This window comes from Dreissena polymorpha, chromosome 3 (assembly GCF_020536995.1).
Source record: "Dreissena polymorpha isolate Duluth1 chromosome 3, UMN_Dpol_1.0, whole genome shotgun sequence".
In the NCBI taxonomy this organism is placed as follows: Eukaryota; Metazoa; Mollusca; class Bivalvia; order Myida; family Dreissenidae; genus Dreissena; species Dreissena polymorpha.
Genome location: NC_068357.1, coordinates 122,475,121 through 122,497,979, shown reverse-complemented (window position 1 = coordinate 122,497,979; position 22,859 = coordinate 122,475,121). Strand labels below are relative to the sequence as shown.

At 34.4% G+C, this 22,859-nt stretch overlaps 1 protein-coding gene across 3 annotated transcripts; it reads left to right on the top strand.

Moving 5' to 3' along the window:
- The first annotated feature begins 2,423 nt into the window (after positions 1-2,423).
- LOC127871273 (uncharacterized) lies at positions 2,424-21,953 on the top strand. Of its 3 annotated transcripts, none has more exons than XM_052414029.1 (3): positions 2,424-2,646; positions 13,403-13,512; positions 18,053-21,953. In XM_052414029.1, exon 3 carries the CDS (start codon positions 18,062-18,064, stop codon positions 19,382-19,384), a length of 1,323 nt encoding a protein of 440 aa, XP_052269989.1. In that variant the 5' UTR covers positions 2,424-2,646; positions 13,403-13,512; positions 18,053-18,061; the 3' UTR covers positions 19,385-21,953. The 3 variants fall into 3 exon arrangements, with proteins under 3 accessions (XP_052269989.1, XP_052269988.1, XP_052269987.1); XM_052414028.1 differs by lacking the exon at positions 2,424-2,646 and adding an exon at positions 2,891-3,078; XM_052414027.1 differs by lacking the exon at positions 2,424-2,646 and adding an exon at positions 4,379-4,542.
- Positions 21,954-22,859: the final 906 nt, after the last annotated feature.

Genomic DNA, 22,859 nt, shown 5'->3' with positions numbered 1-22,859 from the left:
ATCTAGAAAGTTATCGCATATTTAAAGACACCTTAGAGTTTAAAAAGTGTTAAGATGTTGCTGTTATTGCTTAGAGTATCAATGTCCAATGTTTATTTTTCAAATCGTTATCTATAAATTGAAGAAGAAACAAATGAAAATATTTTACTATGTTTAGTGTAAAAGTGTTTAATAACGAATACAACTTTTTAAAAGTAACCAAAAATGTTATAGAAGGTGAAGTTCCTTTACAAAATTTAAAATGCTTTTGTCATCCAAAAATGTACGTACTTTCATCACCCTCGGAACATTTATTCGCCTAGTATTCATGTCGCGAAATAATAATGAGCAATCTAATTCTTTGTTTTTAAAGAAAAATTTTATTTTCGAAAACATATTTATTCCATGTAAATTGTTATTGTTGTGGTATTTATAAAAACAATTTAAACGACCACGTATGCCTACCCTTATAATATATAATATATTTTGTTATAATCCTGAAAAATATTGTAAAACTTTACTGTCATTATTTTAAAGGAATAATCAGAGTAAACAAATATTATATGTATTTATTGTGCGAGTGTTTTTGTGTTTTTATTTGTTCGCCTTAAATACAGTTTCCAAAAAGTAGTAAACTGGTAAAACATATCTCATTCCAGATAACATGTAAGTTCGTTTCGTATAGATAATCCACTGTTAGGGAGTTGGTCAATACATCTCAGTACTTACTTTTTTTATTAAAGTTAAACATTTATATTACTTTTTAATGAAAATGCTAAAAAAAGTTGTGTTCATTTTTGTTAAGTGAAACTTCATAATTGTTGTACTGTATCATTCTAGTGCTCAAAATCTTTTTTCATTTCTAAATTATAATTAATGCGTGTATGATTTCTGACAATGGCATATATACATAATATATATATATATATATATATATATATATATATATATATATATATATATATATATATATATATATATATTAACAATATATGCGATAAACCATTAAGTTTAGGTAATAAGAGAGCTAAAAATAATGTTTTCCATTGTTTGACTGAATATTTCAGGTTTTTATTGTGTTTTTTTTTCATGTGTCAGTCGATAATCCACCGCATAAAAAGTGTATTATGCGTATTTTATATCTAACCCATACAATCTTTAATTGTTTACAAACGTAAGTTTTCAACCTTTATTTTCATACTAAAGATGTACGCCGAATAGCTTTATCATTTTGATAAAACAACAACATATTTTCTTTATTCTGTTGGTTTGCATTAATTCTTTTATACATCCCAGACAAGGATTTGTTTTGCTAGTAATTAATATCATTATACCATTATTTTATGTCTTTTAATAAAATACATTTCGTAATCATGTTCGTCGAAGTTATATTAAGATTGAATTTGTTGCATTTGTCATCTTGTTTAAAAAAGCAAACAGTGTAGACCCTTATGAGACGCCGCATTATGCGGCGTCTCATCTGGGTCTACGCTGTTTGCAATGTCCTTAAAGAAAGAAATGTTAAATTCAGCAAGTATCCACAATGGATGTTCCCTTTTCTGTACTTGTTCAAATTACTTCTGATCTAAGTGACATTTTCATTTCATTCACTTCCTTACAAAGATCAACAAAAAATTATATATGTGCTTTCGTTTATTTTCTTACCTGGAAAGATTTCAAGTTATTATTTTACATGACTTATTTTGATATTGTTAATGAACAAATATTTAATCATCTATAAAATTACCCAAATCTCAATTTTTAAAGCAACAGTACTTGTGGTATATTGAATATTAAGAAATTACGTCCACTGTCGGTGAACAGCATTTTTATTTTATGAATTCTAATTCATTTGATTTCAATATCCACTAATTTTCTATGGATAATTGTGTTAATATTATATATCTAATTAATATAAAAACAAACAAAAAAGTAAACAAAAAAGTATCTGGTCTCACTATATTGGACGGGCTACCAACCGACGCCTATTCACGGGCGCTATCCCACTACTGCTCGACACGGGAACTTTTGCCTGCTGTGTTTCCACCCTGGGCCGGTACGTCCCTCCTTAGACAACCTGGATCCCCAGAGTTCCCTCTAGAGGCCCATATTGATGCCGAGCTTAGTGCGGACGCCCGATCGACATAGAACGCCGGAGAGCAGAACCCCCGCCCTCAAACAATCCCAGACACTGACCTCCAAGTAGCTGGATTACAGGAGCACGCCACAACTCCCAGTCGAATGTAATGGTTCAAAGTTATTACATAACACCTAGCTAAAATGAATGTTTTTTTATTTGCAGATAATAAGTTGGTTGTAATAGGTGATTAAAATTGTTCAAAAACGTACTTTTTATATCTAAATTTTCTTTAAAATTAAGTTAAAAGTAACAATATAATTTCAACACCGGAAATGACGTGCCTACTTTCTGTTCACGATATTTGTGTACATGTATCAGTGATTTTCAGTTCGCTGTAATTCCGTTGTGAACACATCGGTCTTAATTGATACTAACACAGTGTGTGTAGAAGTGTATCCACGCCTGAGGCTGCATTATTTGAGAACACAGAGTGTTTCCCAGCACAACTACTTAACTTAATTTACTTGACTCGCTAAAATTGGGACAGCCAAACGAAACTAACTCAGTGACGTTATCATCTATTTATAGTATGCTTTTGTTCATGGTTCTAAATTATATTTTTGCCCTGAGTTTAACTTATAATTTCTTAGCAATATAATTTAAAGTTAAACCTTTTTAAACATTTGCTCATTTATGTATTACAATTATGATTGTTCGTCAGTAAAAAGAATATGTACGCATGGCCGATTTATTTATGGTAAGTAACTCTTTAAAATCATCTAAAAGTACTCTCCCTTAGTAAGGGTAGAGTGCACTATACCTAATTCTTGAGTTCAATCGGCGAAGGTCCTAACTCATACGTAGCTAGTCGTGGGCTGGTCGTAAGTGATTCCTTCAACTCGTGAGCTCCCGGAAAACGTGTTTAAAAAAATTGGCCTGGACCTCCAAGACTGAATTTAATCGCAGTTGACTCGTAACAGCGTCATAGTGCGTTCTTGGGCGTCGTGATGGAATCGTAGGTAATTCACGACTCAATCGGGAAATCGGTGATCATGTGATCTGTCTACGAATCAGCTACGACTTAGTCAAGACTCTCACGAGTTCACCCCGAGTGAGTTGCGAGCCCGCTTAAATTATCGTGATTTAGATCAAGACTCTCACAATTTCACCCAAAGTGAGTTGCGAACCCGCTAAGATTCTCGCGATTTAGATCAATATCAATAGATATTGGCGCCTAATTCATGGGTGCGTTCGGTGAGGTCCTAGCTAAGTCGTGACCGATATGCATCGTTCGTGGTACAGTCGCAGTAGATTCTTACACATCGTAGTGAAGTCGCGACCCTTTTCGCAAGACGCAACCGAACCCCACGATTCTTCGTAACTGAATCGTAATCTGTCACGAGTCTTCCTGATTCAATAAATGTGATAAATCGTAGCGAATCTTGGGCTTGTTTTCGTAGTGGAATATGGCCATAACAGACGTGTCTTTTACGACACTACTGCGACCTCCTGAGACCCCTTGCGATCCAACAGTGTCCTAGGTCGCAAGTACAACGCAGTAATTAAGAGTGTTAGCCCGGTATGATGGGAGTATAAGCGAATAAATATTTATACTTACTAATGACATACCGGTACTTTCAAATTACAAAAGAAATAGCAATATTTGGCGACGTTGGTTCAATATCAACCCGGCGCTTGTGAGTTTCTTGTGTGGTAACTAGACCGGACTAATTAGGGTTCCAGCGGGCATCCCAGCCCTCCTATAGCATAAAAAGAATACCTTTAAAAATATAACTTAAAATAGACTCCGGGTTTCCACGTTATGCAGTTCGGGCGCGAAAGGACCACACACACATACAAATAGTTATTATACTCACAATTAAACATCTCGGAAAATATCCCAGGTTTAACTTTAAATTCAGTGTTTGATCTTAATTTTTATTGGAGATCCAGGCGCTGATCCAATCTATTACGAATTAAGACTTTTAACGACCAGACATACGTAAATAAGAGTACATTATTGTGCATACACTATTTTATTCAGACCTTCTTTTAACATTTCGAACGTTAAAAAATGACTAGAGCTACCGCACTAATCTGTACTGTAATGTACAGTACATTGTACTTATCTGATTGGTATGTACATACTGCATTTCTATGGTTTGGCCCGAATCAGTGGTCAAACCGATCAAGTTGTTGTTTATAAACCAATTGATTTAGGCATTTGACACTCTGCACAAATATACTTTTTATATCATTCTTATTTTTAGACGTACCCATTACTGTCGTCTGTCAGGTGTTATGTAGCCGATGTGAGATGTTTTCACAACGAAAATAAATTGTGTTTGTCCGTAAAGATGGACGCTGGATGAACCGGGTAGAACAATATTATTTCCTGATCCCAAACACGGCGAAATAAGAAATGAAAACTGTATTATATAAACTGCAGATATTGTTAGCAATACAGGTTTCCACGTGTCAAGGTAATTTTGACAGAATCTTTTGTTTTCTTATTAATTAATTTAATGTAAATACTTTACTGTATTTACGCTTTTTTTGATGATCATGAATTATTGTTTATTCACTAGTGGCCTATTAACGTTAGTTACCGGTGAATTAAGAAAAAGAGTCACCGAATTTCTAAACTTATGCAATCAATGCAACAACAAACGATCAGGCTTCCTGAAAAGTCCAAAAAAGTGCCTGTCAACCAGACAGGCTGATGGAAAAGTTAGCCTGTCCGGACAAAAATTCACCTGACGGAACAGCGTGAGTTTACTGAAGAATAAAGTAAAGTTTTAATTTTCATAAGAATTGCTAAACATAATGAGAACCAACCAACATACCGTACACATACGGCAGCAAATATAAAAAAGTTTGACATTTTAAAAACAAACAGATATTGGTTTATTTTCACAAAAGTAACTTTCTCTTCTCAATTTTCATAAAATGACTTGTACATGTTGCATGAAATCTGAATATAAATTAAGTTTTTTATTGGTCGTTGCACAAGAATATTAACTGTACTCGACACTTGTGTGCAGTCAAAATACAATACAATAATTGTTTCAATAACGAAGGAACTGAAACAGCGTAACAGTAATGATACAGCGTGTTTAAATTACATTTTATTAAGAGGAAATGTCACTTCCGAATAATTCGTGAGATACCCTGGTACTTCAGTTGAAATTTACAACGAAACTGTTAATGGAAATTAAATGATTTCAATGTTGCACCCGCTACAAAATTTTATTTACAAATAAATACACCCACGCCAATTTTCGCGCGTTTTTTATCAAGGCAAAGAAATTCATTTATTTAATCTAGAAGTTGTAACCGAAAATAGCTGTACACGATGCGTGTAAGTGATTTTTTTTGCCCATAATTACTGACGATATAATTCGGAAGCTTCCCAATTCTTTTTTGTTACAACCTTTGTAAGTGGATAGATGGTAATATGTCGGACTAGGGCTGCAACAATATACCGGTATATCGGTATATATCGCAATACGAAATCCGTATATTGTATTGCGATATGATTTTCATCATACCGGTACGAAAATTTTACAAAAATTCATTCACATTTCGTCCAGAAAAGCCATCCGAAATAATGATAAAAAGGTAAACAAAACAAAGCAGTGTAAATTATTTTTTACGTAAAAAAAGCATTCTAAAAAGTGTATTATACGGAGTAGCGTTGTTACATGGGAGCATTCATTCGATCCGTTCGATTCTGATTTGAGCATTATTTGTAATCCGAATTTCGGAAACACGCTTCCAAATTTGAATGCTAACGCGACAATAAAAAATTATAGCGTCAAATAAAAAGTGCTTTATCCTTTGTCTCAATAAAAAGCGCGCGAAAATTATACAGACATGTAGAACGTCGCATGGAAAGTATGGGTGTATTTTGTGTTGTATAAAAACGGGAACATCACGTCAGCTGAATTACGCGTGTTCAGTGGGAAAAACGCCCCGGTTGGACGTTATTTCATCACATCTTTAAATAGTAACAATTGCAAAAATGTATTTGATACTTAAGAAAATTTGCAAATGTTTGTGTTTCTTATTATTCTTGAGCACATTTATAGTAAATATTTACCAGAATTTGCTTTAAAATTGGAATTTATGGGATTATTGGGTAATTGGCAAGTTATAATTTTGGTACAAGTTAGCAATATATTGCGATATATTGCAATACGGGTTTTTGAACTGACAATATATTGCAATACGGTTTTTGGCGTATTGTTGCAGCACTATGTCGGACCAATGAAATTGACGTTTTCAAAAAACAACAAAGGGAGAGCACTCTTAAGGACTAGTGACGCGTAAGCGTTCATAATGACAAAAAGGCTCGAAATTCACGAAAAGAGAGAATAATGGGGGTGTTTGTGTTCTTTTGGCAAGTATTAGACTTTTCGGTATTTAGTCATAATTTTTTTGGCCTGTCACAAGGACCGGTGATATGAGAAACTCCGCCGGACCGTAAAGAATTTTGCCGGACAAGACTGGCGGTCCGGCCTTTTCAGGAAGCCTGAACGATTTTATTTCAAAGAATTATTAAATTATTGTGAAATCTATGTCAAAATTATTTATTTACAGCATATTTAACCACGCAAAGCTGATCATTACATGCACATTTCAATAGCATTCCCGAATTTCATGATTGACCTATTTGCAGTCACATCATCCCATTGTAAAAATTCTTAGAGCTCAAAGTTCTTCCTGATATGACCAAATAAATGTAAAAAAGTTAAGTCGCAAGTTTTTATGCCCCCTTTCAAAGAAAAGGGGGTACATGTATATAGTTTTCGCACTGTCCATCTTTCAGTCTGTCTGTCAGTCTGTCACACTTTTTGTGTCCACTCTCTAATCAGGCCTTGACACTAACTTTTTTGACAGGGTACCCGGAGGGAACCCTACTTTCAACTTTTGGTGGCCCTCACCCAAACTAGGGAGTCCTCTTGTTTCAACACACAGCTACTCTCGGCGTAAGGGCAAATAAGTACAAGAAGCATACTAGTACACATTTTTATTTCCTATATTCAATTCTGTTGCCATTTAAAGCAGACCCATTAAAAGCTCATAACCTTGTCTTGTAAACTTTTGATATCATGTATTTCATCAATATCATCAGCATCGTCATCCTTGTCATAATCATCTTCAGCATTATCATCTTCAGCATTGCCCTTCGCCGCCAGAACTTAGCGTTTCGGAAGTTCTTATTATAAACTTTTAAGAAATAAAAGGTAATTACGCGCATTAAGGGTTTCACTGGCTCAACAAAACTTGTTGCAACTTTTTCGCGCCGTGAAAACTGTCGATTATTCCAACCTGATTAATAAGAACAATCATTTAAAGAAACCTTACTTCATTAATGTCATTGCCTATATTATCACTTTAAAAAGTATATTATTACATAAAAAACAATAAGTACCTTCAAAAGTCATAACTTCATAAGTCTTAATAAGCTTTATTTGTATATAAATACCATTTTTTTAAACTTGATAAACGACACAGATAACCAAAATAATATAACAATGTTAACTTCAATGTATTAAACAGTATGCTGCCTAAATGTTACAAAATTAATTATTTAAACACAAAATCACACCAATTTTCATCATTTGAAAGGGAAAAAGAAATATAAAACATCAGAAAATAAATCATCTCACTTAATTTGTTAAACAGTTATATATGGTCATTTGGACATGTCATACATCAGCTTCTGTTGTTAAAACGTTTTCTGTTAGTGGTGGATGATTTCCACGATCAATTAAATTATAGTTGATCACGCCTATTTCCTGACAGAAAGGCCCAGATAATTACCACCATCTATTCTAGTTGCCTGAAATAACATACAGCATATTTTTTTTACAAACGATATACTTTTTATTTCAGAAATTGTTGGTATCTTAATCAAATTATATCCGTCCAAGGTCATAATAATAATGGAACTATTAAACAGAAATGCTCACAAATACCTGTAGAAAAAAGTGTAGACCGGCATGTGTTTTTGTGGAGAAATTAAATGCTTTTGGCTTGCCAGCCCGATCGCCTATGGTTTTGATTAAAGAAATAGCGGCCCTAATAATTATTATAATTACTGATCGTTGTGACAGTTTGTCCCAATGTTACTTTTTTGGGGGCTCAATATCATAAAGGAGCCATTAATAATCCGATAATCCAATAATAACCCCCATAAAACTTGACAATAGCAGTAAAAACACCGTTTGTAACACTTACACGCTTCAGTGATTTCAATATACTCTCTGCACTGTAGGTCGCTTACATCGTCGAAAATCAATATTTACAACTGACAGACACAGGTGGAAGTAACGTACCCTGGATAGTATTTTTTTGTTATTTAATTTTTTTAAGAGCCCAATATATTCAAATAAATACATAAAATCATGTTTAATCAGAAATAATTGACAAAGAGCCGTGAAAAAAAATCCCCACACTCTGATATTGGAATCATAACAAGGTCATTAACTAGAATTTATCATAGACCTGTCTTCGCGGGCCGCAAAAATGTCAAAAGTAGCTTTAATCAAAAGCATCCATTGATCCTCCTATGGGCAATTGGACAACCTTTCAAAAAAAGTTCACTTTAAAAAAATCTGTCCAGCCGTTAACTCACAGTCGGTCGAAAACCGAGCAATATTTCGAGTCCGTTTGTCAACCCGAATAAATCTTCTACAGACTTTCAAACAATATTTTTTGAGTTTTTGCCCCTTAATCGATAGCTCGCGTCCTATTCCTTTAAAACAACGAGGCGTGTCAAATAATGCATTCACATGCAACCACTTCCCCTTAAAACTTATTCCAATACAATCAGAATGATAAGTATTTTTCATTTATTTACATTTATCAAAACATCGTTGTTGTTGTTGATTGGATATTTATGTGCCTGGCTCTGTCAGTGTAATTCACTGATAAGCCGGGTTCAAGAGCGATGGCTACTTTCGTTTTCAAGTAAATCAAATTTAGAGTTATAACAGTTGTTGCAAAGAAAATATAACATTTTGGAATAAGTTTTTAGGGGTAAGTGGTTGCATATGCATGCATTATTTGACACGCTTCGTTGTTTCAAATGAATAGGACGCGAGCTATCGATTAAGGGGCAAAAACTCAAAAATATTGTTTGAAAGTCTGTAGAAGATTTATTCGGGTTGACAAACGGACTCGAAATATTGCTCGGTTTTCGACCGACTGTGAGTTAACGGCTGGACAGATATTTTTGAAGTAAACTTGTTTTTAAAGGTTGTCCAATGGCCCATAGGAGGATCAAGGGATGCTTTGGATTAAAGCTATTTTTGACATTTTTGCGGCCCGCGAAGACAGGTCTATAATAAAGTCTAGTTAATGACCTTGTTATGATTCCAATATCCGAGGGTGGGGATTTTTTGTTCATGGCTCTTTGTCAATTTTTTTCTCATTAAACATGATTTTATATATTTATTTGAATATATTGGGCTCCTAAAAATATATATATATGAAAAATACTATCCTGGGTACGTTACTTCCACCTGGATGACAGACGCTGGCCGCTAATGCTCAGTCGCGTGCTTTCGATTCGCAGTACATTTTCGGATAAGATTTTACCGATTTTTTTTTTATACGCCGCTCTTTAAAAATGGGAGGCACTTTTAAAAATTCAAATGGTCAATCAAGACAAAGTGGTTCTATAAATTTAGGGTTCCCGGAGGACCACCCAGCTTGAAAGAACTGGTGGTCCTCGCCAAAATCTGGGGGCCTCGGGTCCCCGGACCACAGTTAGTGTCGATGCCTGCTAATTCAAATAGTTTTCATCCGATCTTTACCAAACTTGGTCAGAAGTTGTATCAAGACAATATCTAGTTCAAGTTCCAATATGGGTCTTGCCGGGTCAAAAACTAGGTCATGGGGTCACTTAGTGCATTTCAAGGATTTAGCATGGTGTCCGCTCTCTAGTTTTTGTGACTTTCTGAATAATTTTGATATTCTAAGACATTTTTATGCCCCCTAAAGGAGGGCATATAGTGATTGGCCTGTCCGTCCGTCTGTCCGTCACACTTTGCGTTTAGATTTCGAAAAATGCTCATATTTTCTATGTCGCTTCAGATAGCAATTTCATATTTGGCATGCATGTGTATATGAACAAGGCCTTTCCATGATACAAACACAAATTTTGACCCCTGTGACCTTGACCTTGAACTTAGGATCCACGTTTAAGTTTCGAAATCTGCGTTTAGGTTTCGAAAAAAGCTCATAACTTCTACCAAGCGTTTATAGGGGGCATAAGTCATCCTATGGTGACAGCTCTTGTTCTCTATAAAATCAAATTCAATCAACTCAACATGCTCAAACATGTTAAAAAACACAATGTCCATTACCGTCAACATCAATTTGCATTTTGTTTACGGATAAATGCTCAAAACAAAAAGTTGATGAAAACTCTGTAATCAAACCAACAGCTGAAGTTTTGAATTGGTGATTTAATCAATCTTACAGAGGTTCTGGAGATAGTCAGTGTAAAATGATTTGTTGATTAGACACAGATCTATTTGGCCTTGGATTCCTAGATAATTCTAAGATTTAGTCAAATTATAAATAAGAATATTTTCAATTTAGGATACTCTGCTTTTTCCATTGCATACTTGACACATTTTTGTGAACCGTTTATGTGCTTGAAACATGAATTAATATCATTATTCTGCGAGCACTCAATATCAAGTAAGTTGTTTTAATTTGTGCATAAGGGATATATTTATGATCTTTTTGTGGTTAGTCATGCAAGAAAATAATTTATGTTATTTTACCTATTAAAGGATTCCAGGCGGCAGAGTTTACATTAAAAGTGACGTAACCACTTGCAACTCCCAGCAACTATTATTGCAACTAGGGGTCGTCTGCTTCACTTTATGTGGAAATTTCTAGAAGGGGAATGTTAAATTGTATGGAATATTGATTAATTTTGAATATTTTAGTTGAAGTAATAATTTGAAATGCAGTTAAACACTTTTTCCTCAATTTTGTTGTATTTGTATTTATTTTGAATCATAGTATTGGTTGTTAAACAAAATATTTGGAGCACATGTATGTGATGTAACAACGAGAGTTTCATTTTTAATAGTTACAAAATCACTGGAAATAGGTCTCCACCAATAAAAGGTGACAGTACCATACATAAATATTTAATTAAAAAACAACAACATTTGGTAGATAAAAACTTGCCCCAAATTAAATCATATTGTTCACAGAAAGACATATCTTAGGGTCTTTTTAACTGTATGCCAGTACAAACTATGATAATTGATTGGACTTAAGCCCCATCATCCACAAAGCAAGTGCCTTCCTGGTAATTAAATTAACTGATTTTGTTGCCTCATATTACTGAAAATATTCATCTGTTTCACACTGGCAAAAAGCAACTTTTTTCCAAAAAACTTTCAAAATTTTCCCCCCAAAATACCATAATCTCCCATTAAACCCATTAGATTATGAATATTATTCAGCGATAATTTTGTAGTACATATGCAAACGGAGAATGTGGAGTTTTTTGCCGAACGTATCACAAATGTAGGCTATGTAGCAGATTGTACATTCTTATTAACATCTCTCTACACATGTATACATTTATTATATACCTGTTTAATGCTTTTAACAAAATACAGGTTGGATCAATCGTTGAAATAAAAAATCTCATATTACGCTACTCGCTGTTTCCAATTCCGTATTACCATACTAGCCGGACTTCTTTGACCCATTTAATGACGTCACATTACACGCACGAAAATAGAAATATTTTATATTACAAAATATATTACGTAGTACATCGTGTGACGTCATTTCTGTGACGAAACACAATAGTTTTATCTAAACTTTTTGGAATTTAAGGACATGGCTTGTGTGATGATGTATCACACGAGAGGCGGAGCCTCGATCAGTGTGATGCGAAATAGCACAAGCCACGAGAGTGATACAAACTCTTGGAACAATTGACTAGCGTAATATTCCTTTTATTATATACAACAACTAACGAAAACAGTAAACAAATGTATTTTTTACTTTAACAAAACTGACAAAACAATGGCTAAAACGGTACGCCATAGTTTATTTAAGACGCGTATGAATACAGTTTATGTAAATTAACGTGTAAACATTCGAAACGGGAAAACACAGGTTTCCGACACGCTTACCTTAATGCCATTGTTAATCCAATTTTTATAACAATTAAGTTGACAACTCTTATCCGATGTTTATAACAAAAACGTTTAAACGATATGCACTTCCACTTCTATCTTCCATGTCTTTATCAAAACTTAGTTTTGAACCACACTATTTTATTGTATTCCTATCGAAATATACATTTATGAATGATAAACACACACTCCAAAATACGTTTTTAACACATAGTTTACTGTTAAAAAACACCACGTCCGACATGTCCTTATATTCCAGAGAGTTAAGATAAAACTATTGTGTTTCGTCACAGAAATGATGTCACACAATGTACTACGTAATATATTTCGTAAAATAAAATATTTCTTTTTTCTGTACGTGTAATGTGACGTCATTAAATGGGTCAAAGTAGTCCGGCTAGTATGGTAATACGGAATTGGAAACAGCAAGTAGCGTTATACAGGATTTTTTATTTCAACGATTGATACAACCTGTATTTTGTTAAAAGCATTAAACAGGTATAAAATAATATTCCGTATGTATTGCTTAAGACACCGAAGATAGTCAATGTATCACAATTGTGCAGGCCTAATGATAGGTCATTGTCCAAGATTGCTGAAAATCACAGAAGAAACTATGATGTATGGCGAAAAATACAAATAAAATAAAATTAACAACAGACTTCATATAGTTATTATGGAATAATTAAATGCATGTGTCAATTGACGATGAAGACTACATTTTAAGATAAAAATTATTAATATTCATTAGAATTTTTCGCAGTGAGTGTGTGTAACGCAAACCAGTGTTTTCATATGGTAGTTCAGTTTACTCGCATAGTAAAACATTTTAGAACTGTTTCCTTAAATTGGAAAAAGACCAACATGATATGTATGTTAGTGGATCTGTGTATAATCAGATTATTAATAATACTATGCATATTCTGCTTTATTATGTTTTTCACACTATACAGTTAAGAATAAGGATGCATATTGTCCTTTATTATGTTTTTCACACTATACAGTTTAGGATAAGGTTACCATGCAGCCAAATATTGTAGAAGTTAAAAAAGTTCAAACAATGATGGTAATGCCAGTTGAATGAGTTATGGTTAATTTAATGATACTGTTATTTTCTCCATTTTTATTTAAGTGCTAAATTATTTTAATATCTCAGACATATCCTGGACGTGGTTGTCAGGACAACAGACAGGAAATGGTGTCCAGACCACAGACCAACCATCTGCTAGAAGTGGGGCAGCCTTCTGGCAACAAAAAGACCAACAGGTATCACACACAAAATCTGATGTTATAAATTATTCAATATTTTTTTTTAATATCCTACATGTACAGTTATTGTAGTTATACCAAAATGGTTTGGATGAAAAGTTTGAAATTTCTCAACATTTTCATACTTATATGAGAATTTAAGTACTAAGCAGTCCCTTTATTGATTGTGCGCATAAGTAAGCCAGTACTTCATGAACATATTCATTTATAAACGAAGATTGTAATACTGCTACTACTTTTTGACCAGGGCTTTCTAATATTTTGCCCTTGAACATGTTTTAAAATAATGAAATATTATTCTGAAGGAAAGGATAAGCTTTTAATTGAGCAGGTTAAGGTGAATTCGATTGTGACATAAAACTTCTCTCTGTATAGACCATTTTCATTTTTGTATCTGACAGATATCTAGAGAATGCTTTCAACTATGATAATCCATATTACTTCAGTTGTTCGGTTGATAAAAAGGCTTATCAATCTCGGGTCAAGCAGCTAGTGTAAGTCCACATATGCATGTACTGTGGGGTCAAGCAGCAAGTTTAAGTCAACATATGCATGACATACTGTGGGGTCAAGCAGCAAGTTTAAGTCCACATATGCATGTACTGTGGGGTCAAGCAGCAAGTTTAAGTCCACATATGCATGACATACTGTGGGGTCAAGCAGCAAGTTTAAGTCCACATATGCATGACATACTGCGAGGTCAAGCAGCTAGTTTAAGTCCACATATGTATGTACTGTGGGGTCAAGCAGCAAGTTTAAGTCCACATATGCATGACGTACTGCGAGGTCAAGCAGCTAGTTTAAGTCCACATATGCATGAACTGTGGGGTCAAGCAGCAAGTTTAAGTCCGCATATGCATGACGTACTGCGAGGTCAAGCAGCTAGTTTAAGTCCACATATGCATGTACTGTGGGGTCAAGCAGCAAGTTTAAGTCCACATATACATATACTGTGAGGTCAAGCAGCAAGTTTAAGTCCACATATACATATACTGTGAGGTCAAGCAGCAAGTTTAAGTCCACATATGCATGTACTGTGGGGTCAAGCAGCAAGTTTAAGTCCACATATGCATGACGTACTGCAAGGTCAAGCAGTTAGTTTAAGTTCACATATGCAAGACATGCTGTGGGGTCAAGCAGCAAGTTTAAGTCCACATATACATATACTGTGAGGTCAAGCAGCAAGTTTAAGTCCACATATACATATACTGTGAGGTCAAGCAGCAAGTTTATGTCCCAAGCAGCATGTTTAAGTCCACACATGCATGTACTGTGAGGTCAAGCAACAAAATTATGTCCACATTTGCATGTACTGTGAGGTCAAACAGCAAGTTTAAGTCCACATATGCATGTACTGTTGGGTCAAGCAGCAAGTTTATGTCCCAAGCAGCATGTTAAAGTCCACATATGCATGAACTGTGAGGTCAAACAGCAAGTTTAAGTCCACATATGCATGTACTTTTGGGTCAAACAGCAAGTTTAAGTCCACATATGCATGAACTGTTGGGTCAAACAGCAAGTTTAAGTTCACATATGCATGAACTGTTGGGTCAAACAGCAAGTTTAAGTTCACATATGCATGAACTGTTGGGTCAAACAGCAAGTTTAAGTTCACATATGCATGAACTGTTGGGTCAAACAGCAAGTTCAAGTTCACATATGCATGAACTGTTGGGTCAAACAGCAAGTTCAAGTTCACATATGCATGAACTGTTGGGTCAAACAGCAAGTTTAAGTTCACATATGCATGAACTGTTGGGTCAAACAGCAAGTTTAAGTTCACATATGCATGAACTGTTGGGTCAAGCAGCAAGTTTAAGTCCACATATGCAAGAACTGTTGGGTCAAACAGCAAGTTTAAGTTCACATATGCATGAACTGTTGGGTCAAACAGCAAGTTTAAGTTCACATATGCATGAACTGTTGGGTCAAACAGCAAGTTTAAGTTCACATATGCATGAACTGTTGGGTCAAGCAGCAAGTTTAAGTTCACATATGCATGAACTGTTGGGTCAAGCAGCAAGTTTAAGTCCACATGTGCATGTTCTGTTGGAAAACTTTTAGTTGACACTTACATGTATATAGAGAATCATTAAATCTAGTAGTATGCTGAGTAGTCTTGAGAGAAAATAAACCTTAATATATTATTTCCTGTTCATATTTAAGATAAATCACAACAAATTTGTAGCTGCTAGTTGGGTAGCATAAATATTTTACAAATGTCTGCTCTTTGATAAATATGCTCATGTATAAAATTTATTTTTGCATTGTTAATGAGTGACATGACAAAACGTAATTTTTATGTTTCCTCACACGCATTTCATTATCATTCAGGGTAGTTATCTCTGTAAAATGTGTTGTTTTTAGTCTAAACCAGTCCTATTAATTTTAGCTGGATTGCATCAAAAGCCTAAGGATTATTTGAAACACTCTCGAGTCCATTTTCTGGGACTAGAACCAGTACTTGGTGTCTGTGGGGGAGATCTTCTTCAGAACGCTCCCACAGTGGGGATCGAACCCATGACCTCCCAGTCGCTAGGCGGACAACATTTCCACTACACCACGGCCCATCTGTTTTTGATGATGTCTTTTCCTGATTTTTAGCGAGGCTGTTTTCAGAGAAAACCCGAGCTATTGTCATAGCCAGCTCGTCCGCCGTAGGCGTCATGCTAAAACCTTAACATTGGCTCTAAAATCAAAGTGCTTCCACCTACAACTTTGAAACTTCATATGTAGTTGCACCTTGATGAGTTCTACATGCCACACCCATTTTTGGGTCACTAGGTCAAGGTCAAGGTCACTGTGACCTCTAATATAAAACTTTAACAAAAACCTTAACATTGCCTCTTAAATCAAAGTGCTTCCACCTACAACTTTGAAACTTCATATGTAGATGCACCTTGATGAGTTCTACACGCCACACCCATTTTGGGTCACTAGGTCAAAGGTCAAGGTCACTGTGACCTCTAAAAAAAAAAAAAAAAAAAATTTCTGACAAGCTTTCGCAGCTGAGTGTGGCACAAGTTATGCGGTGCTCTTGTTTAGCTTAGTGTTGTACTCAAAATCCCTACTATCAAAATTTGTCTTGCCGCCTGTCTGTCCAAAGACACAAACTGCTCTACAGCCTTGCTCCTTAATATTTAGATGTACAACATTCAAACTTACAAGCGATGTTCCTTTTGAAGTTTTGCATGTATGATTTTAATAATATTACCTTAAAAATCTCATTTTCAACTTGGAATCTTTGTTATACTATTATTGTTGATAAATACTTCATTAGAAAGAATATATAGCTCTGAAACAACACCATCAAAACCATCCAAGCCTCATGTTCACAAAACTTATCATTGACATCTAAAATTAATTTTAAATTTGGTGGCACTGAAAATTGATTTTAATGAAATTGATTTGATTTAATATGGCTTGTAATTTGGATGCCCTAAATAGTTTTAAGTTTGTTGATGTTGATTTTCATTTTTGAAATTGATATTTTATTTGGGAACACCGCACTTAAAAAAAATTATACACATTTAAATCATTGCCACATGCATTTTAAAATTTTAGATTGCTTTGTTAACCTGGGACCAGATACACATGTATGTTATATTTGGTAACATTGTATATTGGGCCTGTACTTTATTGCATTAAATCATGACCCTGGGGTCATAACTGGCTAAACCCATGGAGTCAAATTAATTAATATACAACACTGTACATGAAGACTTTTGTAGGATTTTTTTTCTGTGAAACCACTAAAGCAAAAGGTTAAATGTATAATGTGTTACATTGTACATGTATTGTGGTTCTCTACAAATTTGAGTTAAAGGCCCCATGTATAACAGCTTGCCCTGCCCCAGTGTCTCGCATTTCATTTTTAGCGCGGCGTTTTTGGAGAAAACCCTAGGTATTGTCAAAGCCAGCTTGTCGTCCGCCGTCCGCGTCCTGCTAAAACCTTAACATTGGCTCTAAAATCAATGTGCTTCCACCTACAACTTTGAAACTTCATGTGTAGATGCACCCTGATGAGTTCTACACGCCACACCCATTTTTGGATCACTAGGTCAAAGGTCAATGTCACTGTGACCTCTAATATAAAACTTTAACATAGGCTCTAAAATCAAAGTGCTTCCACCTACAACTTTGAAACTTAATATATAGTAGCACCTAGATGAGTTCTACATGCCACACCCATTTTTGGGTCACTAGGTCAAAGGTCAAGGTCACTGTAACCTCTAATATAAAACTTTAACATTGGCTCTAAAATCTAAGTGCTTCCACCTACAACTTTGAAACTTCATATGTAGATGCACCTTGATGAGTTCTACACGCCACACTCATTTTGGGGTCACTTGGTCAAAGCTCAAGGTCATTGTGACCTCTAAACAAAATATTCTGACAAGCACCCGTAGCCGAGCATGGCACCCGTTATGTGTTGCTCTTGTTACAAGTTGCTGTATATTACAACATCTGGCATTTATGGTCTTTGACACTGTTGTGACAAGTTCTAGTTTAAACTGATTTAGATTCATTTCATCAGGTTCTCTGGATGTTTGGGGGAGAAAGCCACGTTGAACACAGCAGACCAGAAGTAAAGAATGACCTTTGGCAGTACAAAGAGGGCAAGTGGAAGCTAGAACATAATGGGAGCACAACTGATGCTCCACCCCCACGACATCTGGCAGCGGCGTGTGGAGTGGACAGAGGCTACATGGTCTTGTTTGGAGGGCTAGGGAAAAGCACAGATAATCTTAGCTCCATAGGTGATGACGATATTCCACTTGGGGACACTTGGGTCTTTTATTTTGTTGAAAGTAAGTGGTATACCTTGCACGATTTTTACTCCATGATGGGCTCTCCTGGAAACATATCATTGCTGCCAAGCGCGAGAGGTGATATGGCTTCATGGTGTGTACCTGGTAACAGGTTTACTGTGTTTGGAGGGTTTGGCGACAACAGCACACTGCATCATGATCTGTGGTGGCTGGATCTGATGACACTGACCTGGAGTACATCAAAGCTGTCCAGCTCCTTGCCAAAGAATGGGGACTTTGTGTCTCTCCTGAACTACCCCAATGGGAGATCTGGAGCCATGACATGGGTGAATGAGGGGAAATATTACATGTTTGGTGGAAACACCAGAGCAGACAATGCTAGAAGAAAACATCTCCCTCTAGGGTATGTGAACGACATGTGGTTGTATGATGTGAAAGCAGACATGTGGAACTATCTTTCAGGATCAAGAGACAAATGCTCAATCCCTGGAGCATATGGGAACTTAGGGACTGCAGATAAGAAAAACCTACCAGGCTGTCGCAGAAAATCTTCGGCCTGGGTTGATATCCATGGCAACCTGTGGATGTTTGGAGGAGATGGGGTGGACCAATCCCTAGAGTCCATTAGTGGACACTCTGAGCTGCTTTCAGATGTGTGGTTATTTGATACTGCGAAATTGACTTGGACATGGAAGGGTGGGTCTAACAAGGCTGATGAGAAAGGTGTGTTTGATGAACAAGGAAAGAAATCCAAGGAGGCTCATCCTGGATCAAGATGTGAGTCTGTTGTGTGGATGGACACTAAGTCAGATATGCCCATAGACAAGTGGTACTTTTATTTGTTTGGAGGTGTAGGGCATGATGCTAATGGCCAAGATGGTTATCTGAATGATGTTTGGAGACTTGATGTGAACTTAGATCCCTCCGTCCTGAAGAATGCCCCCTATCCAGCGCCTATTTTTACTGTTATTGTTCTAGCTTTCTCATTAATTATTTTTGTTGTCGTGATTTTTGCATTCAGTCGAAAGTTTTTTCTTACAGAAAGAGTTTCAAAACTAAATATCAAATATTCAAAAATTGAACAAATTGAGGATTAAAGTTCATTGGGGTTTAATTTGACTCTTAAATTTGTGGAAATATGTTTGAATCTTACCGGTAGTTGTTCTGTGTTTGAATTAAAAAAATAATGAAAAAAAAAACAAGAAGAAAAATATGAGACCAATTCAAACAAATCAAAGCTGCAAGTCAGTTTTCACTCTTAATTTTTTTATTTTAAGGAAACCCTGGTATTATAATAATGATATTGTCTATGGAACATTTTAGCATTTTATTATTCTTGTGTCAAGACAATTTTTGTATTATTTAATTAAATTCTAACAATATTTGAAAAAGATATTTTGTTAAAAAGTTCAATCAAATTAAAAATCTGCTCAAACTTATTGTTGCCTGATTCCATTATTTGTTTATGATTTGATTGAAAATTTGAAAATCAAAATAAACAGAAATTTTCCAGTTTCTATGCAAAACATCTCATGTTATTCACTTACACTATAGCTTTGTAATCACTTAACATCATGTGGCACATATTTCATAACTGATTATTGTAATTTTACACAGTTATTCCCATTTGGGATTTATTCTTAAAGGCTTAGTTTATTTTTATTTTTTTTAAATGTTACAGTTTTATTGGAAAACAAAGCAAAAACTAGTTGAAAAAAACTACCAGGGGTATGTGTGGTATTTGTTTGAAACATGCAATATTACTTTCTCATTAACACATGTATTAAATAAAAATATTCATGATAAAACTTAATCATGTATTTTGACAGAGTTATGCCTCTTTTTATTCTCAGTTTAAGGTTTGTTAATACTTACTACAAAACAAGACAAGATAATCATTTACGAGTTTGGAATTTCAATAACTGTTGTTCCCATCCTCAAGATTTCAACCTCAAGGAAAACATTAATCAACATAATATTTAGACGAATTAAGTCCCCTTTCAAACTTTTTTCAGTTATATTGAAAAGTTAAGATGTTTGTTAATGAATGTGATTACTACAAATATGGTAAGTAAACCATTATTTAAACATGAAAGTATGCATTTCTGGATTGTGGACCCAGCTAACAATAATTCCGTGTTTTTATTATAAATATCCAGTACATTCATTCATTTATTCATTATCCATTTCATGATAAAACCATTCTACTGTTACAGGGAGATTATACGATTTCGTCAAATATTTATGAATTTATATAAAATGTGTAAAAAACTTTTATTTAATGCTTTCCAGTGGTTTATAGAGAAATATCAGTAAATTAAAACTGATAATTTCACTGTTTCAAATAGTGAAAATTATCAGTGAAAATTATCGATAATTTTCACTGTTTACTGTGAAAAAATGACGTCATTATTTCCGCGAAATTCTTTAGTTAAACTCTTTAACAATGTATATAAACTGTGAAAAAAAACATAAAATAAAAAGAAAATTTATTGGATTTGGTGGAATGATTTTAATTCACGAGTGATCATAGAAAATATATATTTTCACTCGTGGCTGCTCATCTCGTGAAAATATTATTTTCTATGATCACTCGTGAATTAAAATCGATAATCCACCGAATCCAACAAATATCCTCTATATTATACATATATTTCAAGATAAATTAAAATAAAAGTTAAGAATCTTAATTGAACGGTTCATTTTTTATTCCTGCAACAATATATACTCGTACGACACATGGACACTAACTATGACCCTAATATGCTTCGGTTATTGTAGGAAAATATGTACGACATGTCTTCGTCACAATCTGCTCAAGGCGGTAATTTGTCTTAGCTGAATTTTATGAAATTCGTCTTCAATGTATAATTTTTCTTGCCTTTTTTGTGTTATTGTAACATATTTTATCAATACATGTATATTACAATTTAACACTTATAAAAATCGTATACAAATGTAATCTCCCTTTAACGGTTTACCACCACTGAAGGCAGTTTAATCATTCCGTGTTGTCAGAGTGTTTCTAACCATTCCTTGATGTGTATAATAATGTACTTTACTGTTATAGAATAGATTTTGTCACAATTTTGTAATTTTTCTTGCGATCGTGAATTCAACTGAGAAAACCATGAACAATAGTAGAATTGTAATTAATTTCAGATATTTGCCTATTTGCTGCTAGTTGATTGTTGTGTTTTACAACCTTTTCGCGACATATATGTTATCTTTTCATATTGTACACACTGATTGAACACTGAATCAACACTTATTATATTGTGGATATTGTTTGTACAGATTTTTGAAATATTCAGTATTTTTTTAGCAATTTAATTTTTTGCATTGAACAATTTAAAGAACCCTGACATGGAAAGACTTTTTGTAAATGTATGTGTTTAATTTTATTAAAAATCATTTGCTCAGTCCTGTTTATGTTTGTTTTGTATTTATATAAGCTTTAAAAATGCTGACCACCTTACCACATTCAAACAGCAATTAAATCGAGTTCAAATGTTAATCAGTTTTAAAAACTGTATTAATGTACATTGTACTTGTCCTTTTGTGTTTTCATGTTGTAATCTTGATTTGTATGTAACAATGTTTATATACAGAAATCAAAAGACATTTTTGTATTCAGTTGTTTAAATTACACAAAACATAATCTGACCTATATAGTGTTTGTTATCATTTCATATATTAACATCAACAATCGACCAGTAGACAGTTGTCACTTCTTGAATTAACCATTCACGTGTTTTATTTTATTGGTAAGCTTTATAATCCAGTTTTATTTTATTGGTAAGCTTTATAATTCAATATGAATAACAATTGACAGGTTCGGCTGGAAATTTCTATCCACAGGTTAAGTACGTTTTGTCCAACAATTTGCTGCTACGACTTCACTTGGTCTCTAACATCAATGCACCTTTTCAATAAAGTTAAGCTGGCATGCTATGTTGCAATGTTGCAATAAAAAGTGTTACCGTAACCATACTATTTGGCGACAATGTTGAGTATCCACAGTGCTACGATTGGGCAGCAACATCAAACAGAAAATACCGGTAGCTCCGCTCTCCGAGCACAACGAGAATATGTCATGGGTGTTAACTGAATAAGAATCGTTTATATTGTGATCTTTCAAAATGGCAACAGGGTTTCGGTCCACTGCATACACTGTGTTCAGTTATGACAAGAAACTAAACACATGACAGGACCTGAACTACACAAAGCAACTAAATCAATAAATATAAATTACATTGGGTTTGTGTCGTTGTGCTGTAGTAGTTTATGTTATTTTGATCATTTGTGAGATTTCTGTTTTAAAAGAATATGTATGAATGTCAACATCTTCTAGACAAGATGAAATTTTAAGTTTTCTCCTGTTTATTCAAAGCTTATAAATCATTACAAATTTAAAAACGTAGCATTTATATAGCGAACACAATTAAATTAATATGATTATAGGTGCTACCTAATTTACGGGCAAAAGCTTTTAAAGTTTTTTTTGTTGATAACCATGTATTTTTAATAAATATATGGACATGATTGTGTTCAAAATATTATAATTGTTGC